Below are 25,680 nucleotides of genomic sequence, written 5' to 3' on the forward strand. Positions count from 1 at the left end.
GCTCAGCTCTGCAGGAACGTTTCTGGGGTTGTTGGAATTGCATTAAACCCACATAGCGCTGCCTGGCACTACTCAAGGATTCAGAACTTCCCTTCAGCAGCCTCGGGCACTGCATCGCTCTATTCTAGCTTGATGAAAATAGAAAACACAAAATCCTCCATAAGTTTCTAAATCTCATTAACACACACTATTGAAGTGCAAACTTTTGCTCCTATATCTTGGTTTTCTGAACCCAGATGTTGTGTTGAATAATCAGATTTTTCGACTGGATATACAAGTAAACTCTTAATTTGAAAAAACCCCAAAAAACAATTTAGTCCATGATTGTGCAAATTTATCAAATGTGTAGCTTGATACATACGCAACGCTAATCGAATGGGACTTTCACGTGATAGAACAACAGACATGCATTATCGTCAACAGAAACTGGACCACATTTAGTCACCGATACAGTATTTTGGGATGTTGATACTTTGAGCATTTATCAGGGCGTTCCTGTTGATATGCCCTCTCTGAACTACATGGAAGCCTTTCCACCTAGCTGGGACAGTGTCTAAGGAACGAACCCCCGTGTGATTCGGCTGTCTTCAGTTTCCTTTTGAAACTTCCCTGTTGTTGCCTTGTTGATACAAAAAGTCCTTCCTCTCTGGAACGAGTGTTTTACTGCTAATTAGACACTGTTTTCATCAGGCAAAAACAAGGTCGCTTCTCTTTAATCACATGGTAATATATTAGTTACAGAGACTTGCATGAGAAGAAGGGGAATTGACATTTTTTTGACTGTTTTGTTCCCAGTATTGTCATAGGTGAAATGTCTGTCAAGTTTCATGAAAGTAATTTTTTGTGTTCCTATGGTCCTCGCCGAAGCATTTCCTTTTCTCAGTTATTGGTACCTTCAGGCCAAAAAAACAAAACATCCAGTTTGACGTTAGGAAAGATGCCTGTGCCTTGATTTAATTTTACAAGCTCAGATTACTACTGGACGTCAATTTAGAAAAAAATTGAAAACAGATATTACATTCAGCAATGCTATACATTATTATACATTAAGCTCACTCAACACCCTCATAATAGAAATTCAAACAAGGTACTATCTTTTGAGTATACATTTTTTTTTTAAAGGAAAACAAAAAGGATTGTAAAATTTCTCGAGTTTTTACATCTTTTCGAAAACCTCAACAATCTAATATTGGTTTAACTACTGTACTAATTGTAAGCTTGAAGTTAGTCACATGTAATGAATATTAATTGTTTATTAAAGTGCTTCTGTATATTGATTGATGAGGGAAATAAGGCTGTAATGTGGCTGAAATAGCCAAATCCACTAATGGGTGTCCACATAATTTTGTATATATAGTGTATATATGGGCAATACAAAAATAAGTGATCTAACGATTCTGTCTCTTCGTGGCAAAATCTGCAGAGCTGAGATGGTCGTATGCCCCATATAAATGTTGCCTTGAAATTAGATGACCATCATAGGCATTACCAATTCCGTAGAAAATATTTGGCAACTGGCCCCGGTTTAGAATCGGAAAAAGTCCTGTTTCAAATGAAGTGTACTTCTTTCTATTCTTCCTCAATCAAAATCTCTAGTTCGCTTTAAGAGGCAACGCCATACGTGTCGACAGAATCACCACACTCGGCCTCGTTGGTGTGGTAAGTGCCCTTATGCTTGCCCTTGTGGCACAGTACCAGCACCAGTACCACCACCAGTACCACCACAATGACTCCTGGGAAGGGAGAGAGACGGATATAAATTAGACTGACAGAGGGGAGAATGGTCTCTGAAAATATAGAATACTCTTTTAAAGAGTAATATGTTTTTTCATAAGACACATTATCATAGGGGTAATCGTGATCTAGAACATCAAAGAAACATGACATTTTTACGTGTTAGTTCATTGATTTTTAGGTAGGTGGATCGGCAGGTAGCCTAGTGTTTTAAGATTGTTGGGCCAGTAACCGAAAGGTCACTGGTTCAAATCCCTGAAAAAATCCCTGTGAAAAATCTGTCGAGGTGCCCTTGAGCGAGGCACCTCTATACGTTTCTCTGGATAAGAGCACCTGCGAATTGACTTCAAATGTAAGTAAAATAAATGACATTTCTTTGATAGAGTAAAAAAAAAGATGTCAGAACGTTGTTGCTTCAGCATGGCGAGGGAAACGATAACAATTATATAGGTGAAACCAGAAACAATGGAGTGGAGGACTTTCCATTTACGTATACTCATGGAATTAGTTCCATTTTCACACTATAGAGAGAACAATAATGCTTCCACATCTGGATAACCATCTCTAAAGCTTAGGGGTTAATGTAAAGCACCTTGTGACAACTGCTCATATAAAAACGGCTTTATAAATACATTGTGATTGATATATTTCTCACCTCCTGCGAAAAGGACTTCAAAGGATACACCTTTTACGGCGGCGGCTCCCACTGCAAGTGACACCAGAACAGAGAACACGATAATGACATTAGAGAGACAGAGCCTCGTAGTCAACACACAGACATGTACGGTACCTACTGATTTACATCATTACACTTCCCTTCAGATTTCACCGTACATTCATTACACTAGCTTGTTTGACGCTTGCTTGCGTTGCTTGTCTCCGTAGTTTGACTCTGGTTTAGACTATACAGTAGTGACAGATTCATGTGTACAGTATATGATGTGGCTTTGAGTACAGCTACACTGTCGACAGTAAGTAGCCTATCTCCTGATTCTCCTGTGTCGGAAGCATGAAGGCAGTTTGATGTACAAGTACACCCCCTGGACAGGACGCTAGTCGAGCGCAGGGCCTGTTGACTGAATGTTATTCTCTCACTTCAACAGTGACAGGTAGATGTTGCCTTTCTGCCTGTCAAAAGAGGAAGGGAGACTAAATAAAGAGTGATGAAGGAGATGCTAAGTATAAGTTATTGCAATGGAACAGCTGTCCAATCCACCTTGACTTTAATCTAGCCGGGGGGGACACAAACACTCCAATCAGCTCAATGTGTGTCATCCCCTCCCCCCAACCAATCTTACAGTGCATCACACACACACACACACACACACACACACACACACACACACACACACACACACACACACACACACTTCCAGGTGTGTAGGGGGAAAAAAGTCACATTTCAAAAGTGCCAAGCAACAAAAAAACAAGAAGTGTGCTGGGACGCGTCGGTGTGCAATACCTCATTAACTCTTAATTACCTGCTTCATCAGAGGAGTTCAGCCCATCATTAATGATTCATTAATCACTATCGCAAAATGTGCAACCCCTTCCAAGGATGCCTCCCAAATGGCACCCGATTTTCTTCATAGTGCACTACTTTTGACCAGGGCCCCTGGTGCTCTGGTCAAAAAGTAGCACACTCTATAGTGTAGAGCACACCAAGTCGTTATCAGGATACATGCGTCGATAACCACCCTCCCTGAGCAAGGGGGCACAAGTATAGTGGATGACATGGTCGGAGGTTGAACTGAGAGCGTGAGGTTGCTGCATTCAGAAGACTAGTTACCCCGGGGGTGAAAGAGGGTACGAGGTGTTAGTAGTGTGTGTGTCAGTACTGAGAGAATACATGTTTGAGCAGGGAGAGGAGAGTTCACAGGCCTTATTAACTCTCACTGTTTGAGGTCAGAGACAGGATGGTAATTGAGACTGAGGCATGTAGGCTTCAGGGAAAGACTGCTCTCTCTGTCTGCTCACACACACACACACACACACACACACACACACACACACACACACACACACACACACACACACACACACACACACACACACAGTGAGAGACTTCAGGGAGAGATTGCTCGTGCTCGCTCTCTGTCTCCTCACACCCAGCCTTGTCATATCCATATACCCCTGCCTGTTCATACAACATTTGCATATATCTCCCTTTTTATATTCATACACACACTACATGGCCAAAAGTATGTGGACACCTGCTTGTCGAACATCTCATTCCAAAATCACAGGCATTAATATGGAGTTGGTCCATATGAGTGAAAAGACCTAAGCCTTTTTTATAGGTAAATATGCCGGTTTTCAGAAATCACACATAGTTACAGTGGCTTGCGAAAGTATTCACCCCCTTTGCATTTTTCTAATTAATGCCCTCCTTGCCTGGTCTGTGAGTTTTGGTGGGCGGACCTCTCTTGGCAGGTTTGTTGTGGTGCCATATTTTTTCAATGTTTTAATAATGTATTTAACGGTGCTCCGTGGGATGTCCACAACTTTGTCCCTGACCTGTTTGAAGCGTTCATTGGTCTTGGTGGTGCCGCTTGCTTAGTGGTGTTGCAGACTCTGGGGCCTTTCAGAACAGGTGTATATTTACTGAGATCATGTGACAGATCATGTGACACTTAGATTGCACACAGGTGGACTTTATTTAACTAATTATGTGACTTCTGAAGGTAATTGGTTGCACCAGATCTTATTTAGGGGCTTTATAACATAGGGGGGGGGGGGGGGAATACATTTTTGAAACAACATTTTTGAAACAAGTTATCTTTTCCATTTGGACTATTTTGTGTATGTCCATTACATGAAATCCTAATAAAAAATCCATTTAAATGACAGGTTGTAATGCAACAAAATAGGAAACACCCCAAGGGGAATGAATACTTATGCATGGCACTGTACAGATAGAAGGGTGAGAGAGAACTGCAAACATGTTGTCTACTCCAAAGTGAAAAATACACTATATATACAAAGTTGTATGTGGACACCCTTCAAATTAGTGGATTTGGAAGTTTCAGCCACATTACTGACAGGTGTATAAAATCGAGCACACAGCCATGCAATCTCCATAGACAAACATTGGCAGTAGAATGGCCTTACTGAAGAGCTCAGAGACTTGTGGCACCGTCACAGGATGCTACCTTTCCAGCCAGTTGGTCAAATTTCTGCCCTGCTACAGCTGCTCCGGTCAACTGTAAGGGATTTAATTGTGAAGTGGAAACGTCTAGGAGCAACAACGGCTCAGCCGCGAAGTGGTAGGCCACACAAGCTCACAGAACGGGATCGTCGAGTTCTGAAGCGGGACGCACATAAAAGTCGTCTGTCCTTGGTTGCAACACACACTACCGAGTTCCAAACTGCCTCTAGAAGCAACGTAAGTACAAGAACTGTTCATCTGGAGCTTCAAGAAATGGGTTTCCATGGCCAAGCAACCACACACAAACCTAAGATCACCATGCGCAATGCCAAGCGTTGGCTGTAGTGGTGTAAAGCTTGCCGCCATTGGGCTCTGGAGTGATGAATCACGCTTCACGCTTCATCTGGCAGTCCGGCAGATCTCAATTTCCTAGTGCCAACTGGAAAGTTTGGTGGAGGAGGAATAATTGTCTGGGGCTTTTTTTCATGGTTCGGGCTAGGCCCCTTTGTTCCAGTGAAGGGAAATGTTATAGCTACAGCATGCAATGGCATTCTAGACGATTCTGTGCTTCCAGCTTTGTGACAACAGTTTGGGGAAGGCCCTTTTCTGTCTCAGCATGACAATGCCCCCGTGCAAAGCGAGGTCTATGCAGAAATGGTTTGTCAAGATCGGTGTGGAAGAACTTGACTGGTCTGCACAGACCCCAGACTTCAACTCCATCGAACACCTTTAGGATGAATTGGAACGCCGACTGCAAGCCAGGCATAATCACCCCAACATCAGTGCCCGACCTTACTAATGCTCTTGTGGCTGAATGGAAGCAAGTCCCTGCAGCAATGTTCAAACATCTAGTAGAAAGCCTTCCCAGAAGAGTGGAGGCTACTATATCAGCAAAGGGGGGGACAAACTCCATATTACTGCCCATGATTTTGGAATGAGATGTTCGACGTGCAGGTGTCCACATACTTTTGGTCATGTAGTGTATCTTTGCCAAATGCTGTATAACCAAAGTATTCTCCTGGGTGCCAATATTTTTGTTCATACCATTTATTTTAATTTCCTTTCTTTATTTTTTTTTTGTGGGTATTAAAATGATAGTTAGGATGATGTCCCCCTATCCCCTTAGTAATCCCGCCTCCCGAATCCAAGTGTTTGACATGGGGGAGGGGCCCAGTAACTTTATGATCAAACTTTATCAACGTCTCATCCAAATATAATCAAATGTCGTACAAAACATGATTTTGACCATCCATAACCTTTAAAAACACAAGCAGAAAGTGACCATTTCATTCAGCGCAAAACAGGACATGTTAAGACTCACAAAAAGACCATCTTAACGGTAATGGAGTTGATAATGGAATGGGTTTTGAGATGAGCAGCCAATCCAGCCACGACGTACAGTGCCCAGGGTTCTACCTGGAACCAAAAAGCCTTCTCCTATGGGGACAGCCGAAGAACCCTTTGGGACCCCTTTTTCTAAGAGTGCATAATGTCATATCAATGGCAGATTTTTGTTGAGAATCTGTCTTGCACATCGGCAACAATACAATTGACAGGAGAGGCGTGGATAGAAGTGTGAATGTTATGCGGAAAGACATTTAGGCCTACGTGTGCACACAGTGCCATGGAACGAGAGAAGCGATTTATGACATCACGCCTCAGACCCGATCCTGTTTAGAACCCCCCCCCCTTCTCTTTATATTGGATCCTGTGAAAAGTTTGGATGTGCGCAAAACCAGCTGTATTACACGTCTACGGGGAGCAATTATGGTGCCTGTAACTGTGTTCAGAGCCTATTTAAAACAGGTTGTTTTTTACATTTATATTAGAATTCGATCAGAGTTAGACACTGTCTTTTCAGGTCTCATCAATAGTCTAGTGAATTGAATCTTGCTTGTTTGGCATGTCCCTGTCCAAATCCTACCGCCTATGTTTAACCATGTATTTCCACATTGAAGCAATGCAATTACAACAATGTGGACTGCAAACATGTTCAACACATTTAACGAACTCGGCTATAACGGATGAGCATTCGAATTGGAGTTGATGACAAGACCGTAAACTTGAAGCAACCACATATTTTGCCATGGAGCAAGCTGTTTAAAGGCACAGAATCAAATGATGTCAATTAGCCTATCAGAAGCTTCTAAAGCCATGACATCATTTTCTGGAATTTTCCAAGCTGTTTAAAGGCACAGTCATCTTAGTGTATGTAAACATCTGACCCACTGGAATTGTGATACAGTGAATGATAAGTGAAATAATCGGTCTGTAAACAATTGTTAGAAAAATTACTTGTGTCATGCACAAAGTAGATGTAACCGATTTGCCAAAACTACAGTTTGCCAAAAGTACTTTCCTGATACTCACCTCCCTGCAGTCTGGTCTTGTCCCATCATTGAGAATTACTGGGAAAAAGTTCTGAGCATTCCCTCAGTCATCCTCCATATCACCATTCTTGCATCCCCAAAACTCTGCATCCTCCACTACTTTGATGATGGCGTCCCCTGTCTTTCCTCTATGTCCAAGGACAAACAACACTTCCTATTCATTTCATTAACAGTCGCCCAAAAGGGGATATTGCTAAACTGGATAAGCATATCCAATGTTTCAACCATACACTGGCTTAATTTATTGTCTGATCTGGCCTCCCTGGAGAGATCCACAAAATAACAAACTGAAGGACACAATCTAGGAACCATTCCTATCCTACATTGCCCGCAGGCCACCTCAGACAACATTAAAATGGTACCTCCTACCTACTAACATCTCTATGGTAACAGGCAACTTTTCCACAAGTCATGCTTTGTCTTGTCCGGTCCTGTCCAGTGTGGCCGTCTCTTGTTTCATCCTGTTTTGGTATGTCCCAATTTTCTACTTTCCTCATTTAATTCTTACCCTACTTTTCAGTTTTTCTTACTTGTTGTAATTGACCTTCTCACTATAATAAACAGTTGTATGTCCACAGCACATTTTAGATCCGTATTTTAACACCCACAGTGTTCAATTTAACACTTTCTTAGAAATTATATGTGATCCACCGAAATAGTGTTCACAAACTGACAACCCTAGAGTGTTGGTCCCTAACACCATGGGTGTTGCAAATTCAGACTTAAATTAACACTTTATTACAGTTGATGCTATTGCACTTTTTTTGTGTTATGTAATAACACATGTGGAGGGGGCAGAAATGTTTGAGCTATTTTCACAACCACAATTATGGGCGCAATTGCTGGCGGTAGCGGGAAAGGCCTGGGTTTATATGAATAAACAAGTTGTGGGTGTGTCAAGGCTTGGCCACTGAATAGCCATTCAGAATGTGCTAGCTTGGAAAATTCCAGAAAATGTCGACATGGCTTCAGATGCTTATGATAGGCTAATTAACATCATATGAGTCAATTGGAGGTGTACCTGTGGATGTATTTCAAGGCCTATCTTTAAACGCAGTGTCTCTTAGCTTGAAATCATGGGAAAATCAAAAGAAATCAGCCAAGACCTCAGAAAAAACATTGAAGACCTCCACACGTCTGGTTCCTCCTTAGGAGAAATGTCCAAACGCCTGAAGGTACCACATTCATCTGTACAAACAATAGTACGCAAGTATAAACACCATGGTATCACGCAGCTGTCATCTCCGGAAGGAGACGCATTCTGTCTCCTAGAGATGAACGTACTTTGGTGCGAAAAGTGCAAATCAATCCAGAACAACAACAAAGGACCCTGTGAAGATGCTGGAGGAAACAAGCACAAAAGTATCTATATCCACAGTAAAACAAGTCCTATATCGACATAACCTGAAAGGCCACTGAGCAAGGAAGAAGCCACTGCTCCAAAACCGCCATAAAAAAGCCAGACTACGGTTTGCAACTGCACATGGCGACAAAGATCGTACTTTTTGGAGAAATGTCCTCTGGGCTGATGAAACGAAAATAGAACTGTTTGGCCATAATGACCATCATTCTGTTTGGAGGAAAAAGGTGGAGGCTTGCAAGCTGAAGAAGACCATCCCAACCGTGAAGCAGCATCATGTTGTGGGGGTGCTTTGCTGCAGGAGGGCTGGTGCACTTCACAAAATAGATGGCATCATGAGGAAAGGAAAGTATGTGGATATATTGAAGCAACATCCAAAGACATCAGTCAGGAAGTTAAAGCTTGGTCCCAAATGGGTCTTCCAAATGGACAATGACCCCAAGCATATTTCCAAAGTTGTGTAAAAATGGCTTAAGGACAACAATATCAAGGTATTGGAGTGGCCATCACAAAGCTCTGACCTCAATCCTTTAGAAAATGTGTGGGAAGAACTGAAAAAGCGTGTGCGAGCAAGGAGGCCTACAAACCTGACTCAGTTACACCAGCTCTGTCAGGAGGAATGGGCCAAAATTCACCCAACGTATTGTGGGAAACTTGTGGAAGGCTACCCAAAACGTTTGACCCAAGTTAAACAATTTAAAGGCAATGCTGCAAAATACTAATTGAGTGTATGCAAACTTCTGACCCACTGGGAATGTGATGAAAGAAAATAAAGCTGAAAGAAAAGAAAGCTGAAATACTTCACTCTACACTATTATTCTGACATTTCACCTTCTTAAAATAAAGTGATGATCCTAACTGACCTAAGACAGGGAATTTTTACTAGGATTAAATGTCAGGAATTGTGAAAAAATGAGTGTAAATGTATTTGGCTAAGGTGTATGTAAACCTCCGACTTCAATTGAATTTGTCCGCCGCTATAGGTATCTTTGGAGTAGACAACATGTTGGAATTTCTCTCTCTCCCCCTTCAGCCTTCATCAATGTGTGATTTCCGAAGACAGTAATGTAGTTACCTATAAAAGCATCTGAGGTTGTTTCAGTCATATGTGCAGAAGTTGTTGTCAGAACTCCTGCGAAAGCAAGCACATAGTAAAAAGATACAGTAGGTACAAACACAAAATACCATATTGCTGAAAGAGACAAAAGAAAGCCCCATTACAATTTGCACAAGTGCAATGGGGCTTTCTTTTGAAGACAGTAATGTACTTACCCACAGAAGCGTCTGAGATTGTTTCAGTCATATGTGCAGAAGTTGTTGTCAGAACTTCTGAGAAAGCAAGCACATAGTAAAAAGATACATTAGGTACAAACACAAAATACCATATTGCTGAAAGAGACAAAAGAAAGCCCCATTGCTCTTTGCACAAGTGCAATGGGGCTTTCTTTTGAAGACAGTAATGTACTTACCCACAGAAGCATCTGAGATTGTTTCAGTCATATGTGCAGAAGTTGTTGTCAGAACTTCTGAGAAAGCAAGCACATAGTAAAAAGATACATTAGGTACAAACACAAAATACCATATTGCTGAAAGAGACAAAAGAAAGCCCCATTGAACTTTGCACAAGTTCAATGGCGCTGTCACGCCCTGGCCATAGAGGTTTTTATTCTCTATTTTGGTTAGGCCGGGGTGTGACTAGGGTGAGAATTCTATGTTATTTTTTCTATGTTTTTGTATTTCTTTGTTTTGGCCGGGTATGGTTTTTAATCAGGGACAGTTGTCTATCGTTCTCTCTGATTGGGAAACCTCTTGCCCACATGGGTTTTGTGGATTGTTGTTTTCTGTATTGTTAGTTTCCTTACAGAACTGTTCGCTTCCCTCTTTGTTATTTTTTGTTCTAGTGTTCTGATTTTAATAAAATATCATGAACACGTCTCACGCTGCACCTTGGTCCAGTCATTCACAGGAAGAGGATCGTTACAGAACTACCCACCACCAAAGGACCAAGCAGCGTGTCCAGGAGAGGCAACCCCAATCATTTTTGGGGGGAGGGGGCACACGGGACTGTCGGCGGAGCCGAGGATGGAAGCAGAGCCAGTCAGGGTGAAATTGGAGGTGAGTGAAGGAACCAAAGCAGAGACAGTGAAGGAGTTGATGGGGAGATTGGAGAAGAGAGTAATGAGAGAGTTGCTGTGTTGGTGCATGAGGCACGACATCCGCCCGACGGAGCATGTCCTTGATTTGATGTCACCTGAGTCAGCTCTCCATACTCTTCCTGAGGTGCGTGCTTGCCGTCTGGTGAAGACTGTGCCAGCCCCACCTACCAGGCCTCCTGTGCGCCTGCCCAGCCCTGCACGTCTTGTGCCAGCTTGGCACTACAGATCTCCAATACACGTTCTTAGCCCGGTGCGCTACATTCCAGCTCCACGCATCTGCCGGGCTAGGGTGAGGATCCAGCCAGGACGGATGGTGCCATCCCTGTTCTCCAGACGTCTCCTCGGGCCAGGATATCCTGCGCCGGCTCTAGGCACAGTTTCCCCAGTTCTCCAGGAGATCCCAGTGCGGCCTGTTCCAGCTCGTGGCATTCAGCCTGGAAGAGTGGTGTCAAGGCTATGCACCAGATCTCCAGTGCTCCCCCACAGCCCGGTCTATCCTGTGCCTCCTCCACGGACCAGGCCTCCAGTAGGTCTCCCCAGCCTGGTGCCTGTGTCCTGTCCGGCACTGCCAGAGTCGCCCTCCTGTCCGGCGCTGCCAGAGTCGCCCTCCTGTCCGGCGCTGCCAGAGTCGCCCTCCTGTCCGGCGCTGCCAGAGTCGCCCTCCTGTCCGGCGCTGCCAGAGTCGCCCTCCTGTCCGGCGCTGCCAGAGTCGCCCTCCTGTCGGCGCTGCCAAAGTTGCCATCCTGTCCGGGGCCCACTGCGAGGGTCCCCGCTCCAAAGGCACCACCTAAGTGGGCCAAGCCGGAGGTGGAGCAGGGTGTCTGTCCCGCACCAGAGCCGCCGCCGTAAAGAGGGCCCACCCGGACCCTCCCCTTGAAAGTCAAGTTTTGCGGCCGGATTCCGCACCTTTTTGGCGGGGGGTACTGTCACGCCCTGGCCATAGAGATGCTTTTATTCTCTATTTTGGTTAGGACAGGGTGTGACTAGGGTGGGCATTCTATGTTATTTCTTCTATGTTTTTGTATTTCTTTGTTTTTGGCCGGGTATGGTTCTCAATCAGGGACAGCCGTCTATCGTTGTCTCTGATTGGGAACCATACTTAGGTAGCTCTTGCCCACATGGGTTTTGTGGGTAGTTGTTTTCTGTATTGTTTCCTTACAGAACTGTTCGTTTTCCTCTTTGTTATTTTTTGTTCTAGTGTTCTGATTTTAATAAAATATCATGAACACGTCTCACACGGCACCTTGGTCCAGTCATTCACAGGAAGAGGATCGTTACAGAACTACCCACCACCAAAGGACCAAGCAGCGTGGCCAGGAGAGGCAGCCCCAATAATTGTTTTGGGTGGGCACACGGGAATGTTGGCGGAGCAGATGGAACCAGAGCCAGTCAGGGTGAAATTGGAGGTGAGCGAAGGAAGCAAAGCAGAGACAGTGAAGGAGTTGATGGGGAGATTGGATGAGAGAGTAATGATAGAGTTGCTGTGTTGGTGCATGAGGCAGGGTGTGACTAGGGTGGGCATTCTATGTTATTTTTTCTATGTTTTAATATTTATTTGTTTTTGGCTCTCGAACAACAGTGCAGAAAGTGTGGTTTCACATAAAACAATTGTCTAGATAATCAAATCAGTTCATTTGTTAAGTTTGTCACGTGCGCCGAATCCAACAGGTGTAAACCTTAAGGTGAAATGCTTACTTACAGGCTCTAACCAATGGTGCAAAAGAACAAAAAGGTGTGTGTGTGTGTAAGTAAAGAAATAAAACAACAGTAAAAAGACATTTGAAAAAAGAGTAGCAAGGCTATATACAGACACGTGTTAGTCAGGCTTATTGAGGTAGTATGTACATGTAGGTATCGTTAAAGTGACTATGCATATATGATGAACAGAGAGTAGCAGAAGCGTAAAAAGAGGGGTTGGCGGGTGGTGGGACACAATGCAGATAGCCCGGTTAGCCAATGTGCGGGAGCACTGGTTTGGTCGGGCCAATTGAGGTAGTATGTACATGAATGTATAGTTAAAGTGACTATGCAAATAAGATAAACAGAGAGTAGCAGCAGCTACCCAGCGGGGGGGGGGGGGGGGGGGGGGGTACACAATGCAAATAGTCCGGGTAACCATTTGGTTACCTGTTCAGGAGTCTTATGGCTTGGGGGTAAAATCTGTTGAGAAGCCTTATTGTCCTAGACTTGGCACTCCGGTAACACTTGCTATGCGGTAGTAGAGAGAACAGTCTATGACTGGGGTGGCTGGGGTCTTTGACGATTTTTAGGGCCTTCCTCTGACACCGCCTGGTGTAGAGGTCCTGGATGGCAGGCAGCTTTGCTGCCTTCAACAGGATTTGACTTCATAACAAAGTGTCCCATAGTTCCCTACTCTACCTGCGGAGCTACCAGTCAAGTGAAACTACATGTGCAAAATCCTAACTATGTTCGTAAGTGCGGTGTCCAGTAGAGGACAGTGACTGAAAGCAGCTTGGAATTGAATAAAGCACCGAAGCCACAACGAAATAAGTGGGATCTCACATTTTGCAACACATGGTTTGAAAAAAGCACGTGATGAAATGTAGCCTTGGACGTAATTGATGACTTACTTCTGATAAAGTGCTGCACGTATCGACACACTTCTTCGAAGTTAGCTGCTTAGAGATGAACGCATGCCTCAGAGCCCCGGTATCAAACGTAACATCACTACTAATCACTTCACAAACCAGCTTATTGTGATTTTGCAGGTTGGATGTGACCCATGATCCGATATTTTCAGACCACAACATTGAGGACCACTTGGCCATAACTAAAGACCTTATGACAAGTACAGTATAAGGTCATAAAGGGTTGACTTCAAATTGAAACACATTCACTTACTGTAGGTAGTCACTTGGTGAAGGTTTCCGGACCTGAAGTTATTGAATGCAACAACCATTTCTCTGTCACTAACAAACACAGTCATGGGTGGGTACCTCTCACATTCACTTGAAAGGCATCCTGGGAGAAATGCAAATAAGTCTTACAACCTACAATGTAAAAACCAAAATACCATAACTCTACTGGTTCTATTTTTGGTTAGCGGTAAGGAGGCGCATGTGTCAAGCCAAAGTTAGTTTGCAATTTCGTCATGTGAAAACTGGCGCACTGGCATTTTCCAGCCCTAACTCCAGGTTCAGCAATTTACCTGTCTAACATCAGATCACTTGCGCTGAGGTGGGAGGGGTGGCAATATTTGAGGTGTGTCCTTAAATGTCACGAACAGTCATTCTGACTCCCATGTAAAATAGCCTTTTGAGTGACTTAAAAACTAAATCACCCATAATATTTTGTGTGGACAGAAATGCTCAATATTTGAGAAAAAGTACTCTTTCTCTAGCTAACTACCTGGAAGTTTGAAAAGACATGCTGAGTGGGCAGGGAGTTTATATTCATGAGCTTGCATTGACTGACAGCTCTTTGAAATGCCTATGTCAAGAAATGTGGATGTAGTGAGCAGTGTTGCAGGAAAATCCTCTCATGCTAATTTGGTGATTGATACACAAAGCAACTCAAACAACATTGGAATTGGCATTAATGATGGCAATTCGTTTTTTTTAAATCGTATTTTGTCACCAGTAGAGTAGCTATCTAGCTATAGAAACCACACCCCTCTGCAAACACCCCTTCTCCAATGTTGGTTGCAAGGTGGTACTTGTTTAAAGAAGGGTAATTTGACTCATATCTGCAGAAGATAGGTACATTAGTTACAAACGCAACACAGTACAGTTCTTGCTCAGAGACTGAACAAGTGCCACTACAAGCTACAGTACACTAGAGCTTAGGGCTAAGAAGATTAATCAGTAGAACAAACAAGGAAGTGTCTCTCTCTGCCCCTAAGGGTGGGACTCTGCTGGTTCCCCTTGCTGTTGAGTTACAGCATCCCAAACGGCTCGCTATTCCCTATATAGTGCCCTACTTTTGACCAGGTCACATAGAGCTCTGGTCTCAAGTAGTGCACTAAACAGGTAACAGAGAGCCATTTGGGACATAACCACAGTATGCTGTATGCATGCCTCTTCTGCTGTTTCTGTATCCAGAACGTTTGTTTCCCCAACACAGAGCAGAACCCCTTCCATAGGATGTCCCCCCCTGGAAGGAAACAAGCTGCACTGGTGCCCAACCTTGGGGACTGAGCCGGTAGTTGGTGGCATGGCACAAAATAGACTCCACAGCCCCACTGACTGACTGAGACAAATATTTGTATGAGGACTAAATGTGCCTGAGAACAGAATACATTCCCAAAAGGAGAGCTAATCAATCATCTGAATGCTGCCTGCGCAGCTTAGGCCTCTGCTGGTATATATTTTCCACGAGACCAGGGCAGGGGCATCATATCTCCTATCTTCTCTGGTCCACAGCTTAATAGTAGGCTACATGATGATAGTGCTTTAGAAAAGGGTATTAAGGGTATTAGGGTATTAAAATGATAGTTAGGATGATGTCTCCTATCCCCTTAGTAATCCCGCCTCCTGAATCCAAGTGTTTGACATGGGGGAGGGGCCCAGTAACTTTATGATCAAACTTTATCAACGTCTCATCCAAATATAATCAAATGTCGTGCAAAACATGATTTTGACCATCCATAACCTTTAAAAACACAAGCAGAAAGTGACCATTTCATTCAGCGCAAAACAGGACATGTTAAGACTCACAAAAATACCATCTTAACGGTAATGGAGTTGATAATGGAATGGGTTTTGAGATAAGCAGCCAATCCAGCCACGACGTACAGTGCCCAGGGTTCTACCTGGAACCAAAAAGCCTTCTCCTATGGGGACAGCCGAAGAACCCTTTGGGACCCCTTTTTCTAAGAGTGCATAATGTCATATCAATGGCAGATTTTTGTTGAGAATCTGTCTTGCACATCGGCAACAATACAATTGACAGGAGAGGCGTGGATAGAGGTGTGAATGTTATGCGGAAAGACATTTAGGCCTACGTGTGCACACAGTGCCATGGAACGAGAGAAGCGATTTATGACATAATGCCTTGGTTTAAAAAGCAAATTGTTTAAATTGTTAAAAAGCAAATTGTTTTAAGCAAATTGCTTAATTAGATTAAAAACCAAACTTATTAGAAATATTTGTGGTGATAATGTGGATTAAATGGCTTAAATGCAACCACATATTTTGCCATGGAGCACGCTGTTTAAAGGCATAGAATCAAATGATGTCAATTAGCCTATCAGAAGCTTCTAAAGCCATGACATCATTTTCTGGAATTTTCCAAGCTGGTTAAAGGCACAGTCATCTTAGTGTATGTAAACATCTGACCCACTGGAATTGTGATACAGTGAATTATAAGTGAAATAATCGGTCTGTAAACTGTTGGAAAAATGACTTGTGTCATGCACAAAGTTGATGTAACTGATTTGCCAAAACTACAGTTTGTTAACAAGAAATGTGTGGAGTGGTTTAAAAACGAGTTTAAATGACTCCAACCTAAGAGTATGTAAACTTCCGACTTGCCAACATTGTTATTTTCAGTAATAATTCCCTATTTCTGTCCCTGGTGGGGCTTGTTGATCGCCTCTGTGTCCAGTCTGCCAAAAGTAATTTCCTGATACTCACCTCCCTGCATTCTGGTCTTGTCCCATCATTGAGAATTACTGGAAAAAAGTTCTGAGCATTCCCTCAGTCATCCTCCATATCACCATTCTTGCATCGCCAAAACTCTGCATCCTCCACTACTTTGATGATGGCGTCCCCTGTGTTTCCTCTATGTCCAAGGACAAACGACACTTCCTATTCATTTCATTAACAGTCGCCCAAAAGGGGATATTGCTAAACTGGATAAGCAGATCCGATGTTTCAACCATACACTGGCTTAATTTATTGTCTGACCTGGCCTCCCTGGAGAGATCCACAAAATAACAAACTGAAGGACACAATCTAGGAACCATTCCTATCCTACATTGCCCGCAGGCCACCTCAGACAACATTAAAATGGCACCTCCTACCTACTATCATCTCTATGGTAACAGGCAACTTTTCCACAAGTCTTGCTTTGTCTTGTCCGGTCCTGTCCAGTGTGGCCGTCTCTTGTTTAATCCGGTTTTGGTATGTCCCAATATTATACTTTCCTCATTTAATTCTTACCCTACTTTTCCGTTTTTCTTACTTGTTGGTTGTAATTGACCTTCTTCACTATAATAAACAGTTGTATGTCCACAGCACATTTTAGATCCGTATTTTAACACCCACAGTGTTCAATTTAACACTTTCTTAGAAATTATATGTGATCCACCAAAATAGTGTTCACAAACTGACAACCCTAGAGTGTTGGTCCCTAACACCATGGGTGTTGCAAATTCAGACTTAAATTAACACTTTATTACAGTTGATGCTATTGCACTTTTTTTGTGTTATGTAATAACACATGTGGAGGGGGCAGAAATATTTGAGCTATTTTCACAACCACAATTATGGGCGCAATTGCTGGTGGTAAGCGGGAAAGGCCTGGGTTTATATGAATAAACAAGTTGTGGGTGTGTCAAGGCTTGGCCACTGAATAGCCATTCAGAATGTGCTAGCTTGGAAAATTCCAGAAAATGTCGACAAGGCTTCAGATGCTTATGATAGGCTAATTAACATCATATGAGTCAATTGGAGGTGTACCTGGGGATGTATTTCAAGGCCTATCTTCAAACGCAGTGTCTCTTAAATTGAAATCATGGGAAAATCAAAAGAAATCAGCCAAGACCTCAGAAAAAACATTGAAGACCTCCACACGTCTGGTTCCTCCTTAGGAGAAATGTCCAAACGCCTGAAGGTACCACATTCATCTGTACAAACAATAGTACGCAAGTATAAACACCATGGTATCACGCAGCTGTCATAACGCTCCGGAAGGAGACGCATTCTGTCTCCTAGAGATGAACGTACTTTGGTGCGAAAAGTGCAAATCAATCCAGAACAACAACAAAGGACCCTGTGAAGATGCTGGAGGAAACAAGCACAAAAGTATCTATATCCACAGTAAAACAAGTCCTATATCGACATAACCTGAAAGGCCACTGAGCAAGGAAGAAGCCACTGCTCCAAAACCGCCATAAAAAAGCCAGACTACGGTTTGCAACTGCACATGGGGACAAAGATCGTACTTTTTGGAGAAATGTCCTCTGGGCTGATGAAACAAAAATAGAACTGTTTGGCCATAATGACCATCATTCTGTTTGGAGGAAAAAGGTGGAGGCTTGCAAGCTGAAGAAGACCATCCCAACCGTGAAGCAGCATCATGTTGTGGGGGTGCTTTGCTGCAGGAGGGCTGGTGCACTTCACAAAATAGATGGCATCATGAGGAAAGGAAAGTATGTGGATATATTGAAGCAACATCCCAAGACATCAGTCAGGAAGTTAAAGCTTGGTCCCAAATGGGTCTTCCAAATGGACAATGACCCCAAGCATATTTCCAAAGTTGTGGAAAAATGGCTTAAGGACAACAAAGTCAAGGTATTGGAGTGGCCATCACAAAGCTCTGACCTCAATCCTTTAGAAAATGTGTGGGAAGAACTGAAAAAGCGTGTGCGAGCAAGGAGGCCTACAAACCTGACTCAGTTACACCAGCTCTGTCAGGAGGAATGGGCCAAAATTCACCCAACGTATTGTGGGAAACTTGTGGAAGGCTACCCAAAACGTTTGACCCAAGTTAAACAATTAAAGGCAATGCTACCAAATACTAATTGAGTGTATGCAAACTTCTGACCCACTGGGAATGTGATGAAAGAAAATAAAGCTGAAAGAAAAGAAAGCTGAAATACTTCACTCTACACTATTATTCTGACATTTCACCTTCTTAAAATAAAGTGATGATCCTAACTGACCTAAGACAGGGAATTTTTACTAGGATTAAATGTCAGGAATTGTGAAAAAATGAGTGTAAATGTATTTGGCTAAGGTGTATGTAAACCTCCGACTTCAATTGAATTTGTCCGCCGCTATAGGTCTCTTTGGAGTAGACAACATGTTGGAATTTCTCTCTCTCCCCCTTCAGCCTTCATCAATGTGTGATTTCTGAAGACAGTAATGTAGTTACCTAAAAAAGCATCTGAGGTTGTTTCAGTCATATGTGCAGAAGTTGTTGTCAGAACTCCTGCGAAAGCAAGCACATAGTAAAAAGATACATTAGGTACAAACACAAAATACCATATTGCTGAAAGAGACAAAAGAAAGCCCCTTTGCACTTTGCACAAGTGCAATTGGGATTTCTTTTGAAGACAGTAATGTACTTACCCACAGAAGCGTCTGAGATTGTTTCAGTCATATGTGCAGAAGTTGTTGTCAGAACTTCTGAGAAAGCAAGCACATAGTAAAAAGATACATTAGGTACAAACACAAAATACCATATTGCTGAAAGAGACAAAAGAAAGCCCCATTGAACTTTGCACAAGTGCAATGAAGGTGTCACGCCCTGGCCATAGAGATGCTTTTATTCTCTATTTTGGTTAGACCACGGTGTGACTAGGGTGGGCATTCTATGCTCTTTTTTCTATGTTTTTGTATTTCTTTGTTTTGGCCGGGTATGTTTCTCAATCAGGGACAGCTGTCTATCGTTGTCTCTGATTGGGAAACCTCTTGCCCACATGGGTTTTGTGGATTGTTGTTTTCTGTATTGTTAGTTTCCTTACAGAACTGTTTGTTTCCCTATTTGTTATTTTTTGTTCTAGTGTTCTGATTTTAATAAAATATAATGAACACGTCTCACGCTGTGCCTTGGTCCAGTCATTCACAGGAAGAGGATCATTACAGAACTACCCACCACCAAAGGACCAAGCAGCGTGGCCAGGAGAGGCAGCCCCAATAATTATTTTGGGGGGGCACACAGGGACGGTTGGCGGAGCCGAGCATGGAACCAGAGCCAGTCAGGGTGAAATTGGAGGTGAGCGAAGGAAGCAAAGCAGAGACAGTGAAGGAGTTGATGGGGAGATTGGAGGAGAGAGTAATGAGAGAGTAGCTGTGTTGGTGCATGAGGCACGACATCTGCCCGACGGAGTGTGTTCTCGATTTGATGTCACCTGAGTCAGCTCTCCATACTCGTCCTGAGGTGCGTGCTTGCCGTCTGGTGAAGACTGTGCCAGCCCCACGCATATGGCCTCCTGTGCGCCTCCCCAGCCCTGCACGTCTTGTGCCAGCTTGGCGCTACAGATCTTCAATACGCGTTCTTAGCCCGGTGCGCTACATTCCAGCTCCCCGCATCTGGCGGGCTAGGGTGAGGATCCAGCCAGGATGGATGGTGCCATCCCTGCTCTCCAGACCTCCAGTGCGTCTCCTCGGGCTAGGATATCCCGCGTCGGCTCTAGGCACGGTTTCCCCAGTTCTCCAGGAGATGCCAGTGCGGCCTGTTACAGCTCCCCGTACGTGCCGGGCTAGAGTGGACATTCAGCCTGGAAGAGTGGTGTCAAGGCTACGCACCAGATCTCCAGTGCTCCCCCACAGCCCGGTCTATCCTGTGCCTCCTCCATGGACCAAGCCTCCAGTAGGTCTCCCCAGCCTGATGAGTCATCTGCCTGTGTCCTGTCCGGCGCCGCCAGAGTTGCACTCCTGTCCGGCGCCGCCAGAGTCGCCCTCCTGTCCGGCGCCGCCAGAGTCGCACTCCTGTCCGGCGCCGCCAGAGTCCTCCTGTCCGGCGCCGCCAGTGTTGCCCTCCTGTCCGGCGCCGCGAGGGTCCCCGCTCCAGAGGCACCACCTAAGTAGGCCAAGCCAGAGGTGGAGCGTGGTCTCTGTCGCGCACCAGATCCGACCGCCATAAAGAAAGCCCACCCGGACCCTCCCCTTGAAAGTCAGGTTTTGCTGCCGGGGTCCGCACTTTATTTTTTATTTTTTTTGGGGGGGGGGGGGGGGGGGGGGGGTTACTGTCACGCCCTGGCCATAGAGAGGCTTCAATTCTCTATTTTGGTTAGGCAAGGGTGTGACTAGTGTGGGTATTCTATGTAATTTTTTCTATGTTTTTGTATTTCTTTGTTTTTGGCCGGGTATGTTTCTCAATCAGGGACAGCTGTCTATCGTTGTCTCTGATTGGGAACCATACTTAGGTAGCTCTTGCCCACATGGGTTTTGTGGGTTGTTGTATTCTGTATTGTTAGTTTCCTTACAGAACTGTTCGCTTTCCTCTTTGTTATTTTTTGTTCTAGTGTTCTGATTTTAATAAAATATCATGAACACGTCTCACACGGCACCTTGGTCCAGTCATTCACAGGAAGAGGATTGTTACAGAACTACCCACCACCAAAGGACCAAGCAGCGTGACCAGGAGAGGCAACCCCAATCATTTTTGGGGGGAGGGGGCACACGGGACTGTCGGCGGAGCCGAGGATGGAACCAGAGCCAGTCAGGGTGAAATTGGAGGTGAGCGAAGGAAGCAAAGCTGAGACAGTGAAGGAGTTGATGGGGAGATTGGAGGAGAGAGTAATGAGAGAGTTATTGTGTTGGTGCATGAGGCACGACATCCGCCCGACGGAGCGTGTTCTCGATTTGATGTCACCTGAGTCAGCTCTCCATACTCGTCCTGAGGTGCGTGCTAGCCGTCTGGTGAAGACTGTGCCAGCCCCACGCATCAGGCCTCCTGTGCGCCTCCCCAGCCCTGCACGTCTTGTGCCAGCTTGTCGCTACAGATCTCCAATACGCGTTCTTAGCCCGGTGCGCTACATTCCAGCTCCCCGCATCTGCCGGGCTAGGGTGAGGATCCAGCCAGGACGGATGGTACCAGCTCTGCTCTCCAGACCTCCAGTGCATCTCCTCGGGCCAGGATATCCTGCGCCGGCGCTAGGCACGGTTTCCCCAGTTCTCCAGGAGATCCCAGTGCGGCCTGTTCCAGCTCCCCGCACGTGCCGGGCTAGAGTGGGCATTCAGCCTGGAAGAGTGGTGTCAAGGCTACGCACCAGATCTCCAGTGCTCCCCCACAGCCGGTCTATCCTGTGCCTCCTCCACGGACCAGGCCTCCAGTAGGTCTCCCCAGCCTGGTGAGTCCTGTGCCTGTGTCCTGTCCGGAGCTGCCAGAGTCGCCCAGAGTCGCCCCAGTGAAATGCTTACTTACAGGCTCTAACCAATGGTGCAAAAGAACAAAAAGGTGTGTATGTGTGTGTGTGTGTGTGTGTAAGTAAAGAAATAAAACAACAGTAAAAAGACATTTGAAAAAAGAGTAGCAAGGCTATATACAGACACGTGTTAGTCAGGCTTATTGAGGTAGTATGTACATGTAGGTATCGTTAAAGTGACTATGCATATATGATGAACAGAGAGTAGCAGAAGCGTAAAAAGAGGGGTTGGCGGGTGGTGGGACACAATGCAGATAGCCCGGTTAGCCAATGTGCAGGAGCACTGGTTGGGTCGGGCCAATTGAGGTAGTATGTACATGAATGTATAGTTAAAGTGACTATGCAAATAAGATAAACAGAGAGTAGCAGCAGCGACCCAGCGGGGGGGGGGGGGGGGGGCTGGGGTCTTTGACGATTTTTAGGGCCTTCCTCTGACACCGCCTGGTGCAGAGGTCCTGGAGGTCAACAGGATTTGACTTCATAACAAAGCGTCCCATAGTTCCCTACTCTACCTGCGGAGCTACCAGTCAAGTGAAACTACATGTGCAAAATCCTAACTATGTTCGTAAGTACGGTGTCCAGTAGAGGTCAGTGACTGAAAGCAGCTTGGAATTGAATAAAGCACCGAAGCCACAATGAAATAAGTGGGATCTCACATTTTGCAAAAAAGCACGTGATGAAACGTAGCCTTGGACGTAATTGATGACGTACTTCTGATAAAGTGCTGCACGTATCGACACACTTCTTCGAAGTTAGCTGCTTAGAGATGAACGCATGCCTCAGAGCCCCGGTATCAAACGTAACATCACTACTAATCACTTCACAAACCAGCTTATTGTGATTTTGCAGGTTGGATGTGACCCATGATCCGATATTTTCAGACCACAACATTGAGGACCACTTGGCCATAACTAAAGACCTTATGACAAGTACAGTATAAGGTCATAAAGGGTTGACTTCAAATTGAAACACATTCACTGACTGTAGGTAGTCACTTGGTGAAGGTTTCCGGACCTGAAGTTATTGAATGCAACAACCATTTCTCTGTCACTAACAAAGTCATGGGTGGGTACCTCTCACATTCACTTGAAAGGCATCCTGGGAGAAATGCAAATAAGGCTTACAACCTACAATGTAAAAACCAAAATACCATAACTCTACTGGTTCTATTTTTGGTTAGCGGTAAGGAGGCGCATGTGTCAAGCCCACGTTAGTTTGCAATTTCGTCATGTGAAAACTGGCGCACTGGCATTTTCCAGCCCTAACTCCAGGTTCAGCAATTTACCTGTCCAACATCAGATCACTTGCGCTGAGGTGGGAGGGGTGGCAATATTTGAGGTGTGTCCTTAAATGTCACGAACAGTCATTCTGACTCCCATGTAAAATAGCCTTTTGAGTGACTTAAAAACTAAATCACCCATAATATTTTGTGTGGACAGAAATGCTCAATATTTGAGAAAAAGTACTCTTTCTCTAGCTAACTACCTGGAAGTTTGAAAAGACATGCTGAGTGGGCAGGGAGTTTATATTCATGAGCTTGCATTGACTGACAGCTCTTTGAAATGCCTATGTCAAGAAATGTGGATGTAGTGAGCAGTGTTGCAGGAAAATCCTCTCATGCTAATTTGGTGATTGATACACAAAGCAACTCAAACAACATTGGAATTGGCATTAATGATGGCAATTCGTTTTTTTTAAATCGTATTTTGTCACCAGTAGAGTAGCTATCTAGCTATATAAACCACGCCCCTCTGCAAACACCCCTTCTCCAATGTTGGTTGCAAGGTGGTACTTGTTTAAAGAAGGGTAATTTGACTCATATCTGCAGAAGATAGGTACATTAGTTACAAACGCAACACAGTACAGTTCTTGCTCAGAGACTGAACAAGTGCCACTGCAAGCTACAGTACACTAGAGCTTAGGGCTAAGAAGATTAATCAGTAGAACAAACAAGGAAGTGTCTCTCTCTGCCCCTAAGGGTGGGACTCTGCTGGTTCCCCTTGCTGTTGAGTTACAGCATCCCAAACGGCTCGCTATTCCCTATATAGTGCCCTACTTTTGACCAGGTCACATAGAGCTCTGGTCTCAAGTAGTGCACTAAACAGGTAACAGAGAGCCATTTGGGAAATAACCACAGTATGCTGTATGCATGCCTCTTCTGCTGTTTCTGTATCCAGAACGTTTGTTTCCCCAACACAGAGCAGAACCCCTTCCATAGGATGTCCCCCCCTGGAAGGAAACAAGCTGCACTGGTGCCCAACCTTGGGGACTGAGCCGGTAGTTGGTGGCATGGCACAAAATAGACTCCACAGCCCCACTGACTGACTGAGACAAATATTTGTATGAGGACTAAATGTGCCTGAGAACAGAATACATTCCCAAAAGGAGAGCTAATCAATCATCTGAATGCTGCCTGCGCAGCTTAGGCCTCTGCTGGTATATATTTTCCACGAGACCAGGGCAGGGGCATCATATCTCCTATCTTCTCTGGTCCACAGCTTAATAGTAGGCTACATGATGATAGTGCTTTAGAAAAGGGTATTAAGGGTATTAGGGTATTAAAATGATAGTTAGGATGATGTCTCCTATCCCCTTAGTAATCCCGCCTCCCGAATCCAAGTGTTTGACATGGGGGAGGGGCCCAGTAACTTTATGATCAAACTTTATCAACGTCTCATCCAAATATAATCAAATGTCGTGCAAAACATGATTTTGACCATCCATAACCTTTAAAAACACAAGCAGAAAGTGACCATTTCATTCAGCGCAAAACAGGACATGTTAAGACTCACAAAAATACCATCTTAACGGTAATGGAGTTGATAATGGAATGGGTTTTGAGATAAGCAGCCAATCCAGCCACGACGTACAGTGCCCAGGGTTCTACCTGGAACCAAAAAGCCTTCTCCTATGGGGACAGCCGAAGAACCCTTTGGGACCCCTTTTTCTAAGAGTGCATAATGTCATATCAATGGCAGATTTTTGTTGAGAATCTGTCTTGCACATCGGCAACAATACAATTGACAGGAGAGGCGTGGATAGAGGTGTGAATGTTATGCGGAAAGACATTTAGGCCTACGTGTGCACACAGTGCCATGGAACGAGAGAAGCGATTTATGACATAATGCCTTGGTTTAAAAAGCAAATTGTTTAAATTGTTAAAAAGCAAATTGTTTTAAGCAAATTGCTTAATTAGATTAAAAACCAAACTTATTAGAAATATTTGTGGTGATAATGTGGATTAAATGGCTTAAATGCAACCACATATTTTGCCATGGAGCACGCTGTTTAAAGGCATAGAATCAAATGATGTCAATTAGCCTATCAGAAGCTTCTAAAGCCATGACATCATTTTCTGGAATTTTCCAAGCTGGTTAAAGGCACAGTCATCTTAGTGTATGTAAACATCTGACCCACTGGAATTGTGATACAGTGAATTATAAGTGAAATAATCGGTCTGTAAACTGTTGGAAAAATGACTTGTGTCATGCACAAAGTTGATGTAACTGATTTGCCAAAACTACAGTTTGTTAACAAGAAATGTGTGGAGTGGTTTAAAAACGAGTTTAAATGACTCCAACCTAAGAGTATGTAAACTTCCGACTTGCCAACATTGTTATTTTCAGTAATAATTCCCTATTTCTGTCCCTGGTGGGGCTTGTTGATCGCCTCTGTGTCCAGTCTGCCAAAAGTAATTTCCTGATACTCACCTCCCTGCATTCTGGTCTTGTCCCATCATTGAGAATTACTGGAAAAAAGTTCTGAGCATTCCCTCAGTCATCCTCCATATCACCATTCTTGCATCGCCAAAACTCTGCATCCTCCACTACTTTGAT

At 44.2% G+C, this 25,680-nt stretch overlaps 1 protein-coding gene and 2 pseudogenes across 5 annotated transcripts in view; 2 read left to right on the forward strand and 1 right to left on the reverse strand.

Annotated features, from left to right (window-relative positions):
• Window positions 1–697: 697 nt before the first annotated feature.
• Window positions 698–25,680, reverse strand: part of LOC118965271 (uncharacterized) — a 39,984-nt gene continuing 15,001 nt past the window's right edge. For 2 of the 5 annotated variants that reach the window (XM_090240486.1, XM_090240489.1), the window contains 7 exons: window positions 19,044–19,100; window positions 18,847–18,903; window positions 10,102–10,158; window positions 9,905–9,961; window positions 9,708–9,764; window positions 2,390–2,440; window positions 698–1,733 (listed from right to left, as the gene is read on the reverse strand). In XM_090240486.1, the coding sequence (XP_090096612.1) occupies window positions 1,603–1,733; window positions 2,390–2,440; window positions 9,708–9,764; window positions 9,905–9,961; window positions 10,102–10,158; window positions 18,847–18,903; window positions 19,044–19,100 (467 nt within the window). In that variant the 3' untranslated portion in view covers window positions 698–1,602. The remainder of the gene's footprint in view (window positions 1,734–2,389; window positions 2,441–9,707; window positions 9,765–9,904; window positions 9,962–10,101; window positions 10,159–18,846; window positions 18,904–19,043; window positions 19,101–25,680) is intronic. The other 3 variants (XM_090240488.1, XM_090240487.1, XM_036983019.2) reach the window with 3 other exon arrangements.
• On the forward strand, window positions 19,657–20,722 carry LOC149982339 (uncharacterized; annotated as a pseudogene).
• On the forward strand, window positions 21,123–24,117 carry LOC149982340 (uncharacterized; annotated as a pseudogene).

The sequence above is a fragment of the Oncorhynchus mykiss genome, chromosome 7, assembly GCF_057628025.1.
Source record: "Oncorhynchus mykiss isolate SJ-2025 chromosome 7, ASM5762802v1, whole genome shotgun sequence".
Classification (NCBI taxonomy): Eukaryota; Metazoa; Chordata; class Actinopteri; order Salmoniformes; family Salmonidae; genus Oncorhynchus; species Oncorhynchus mykiss.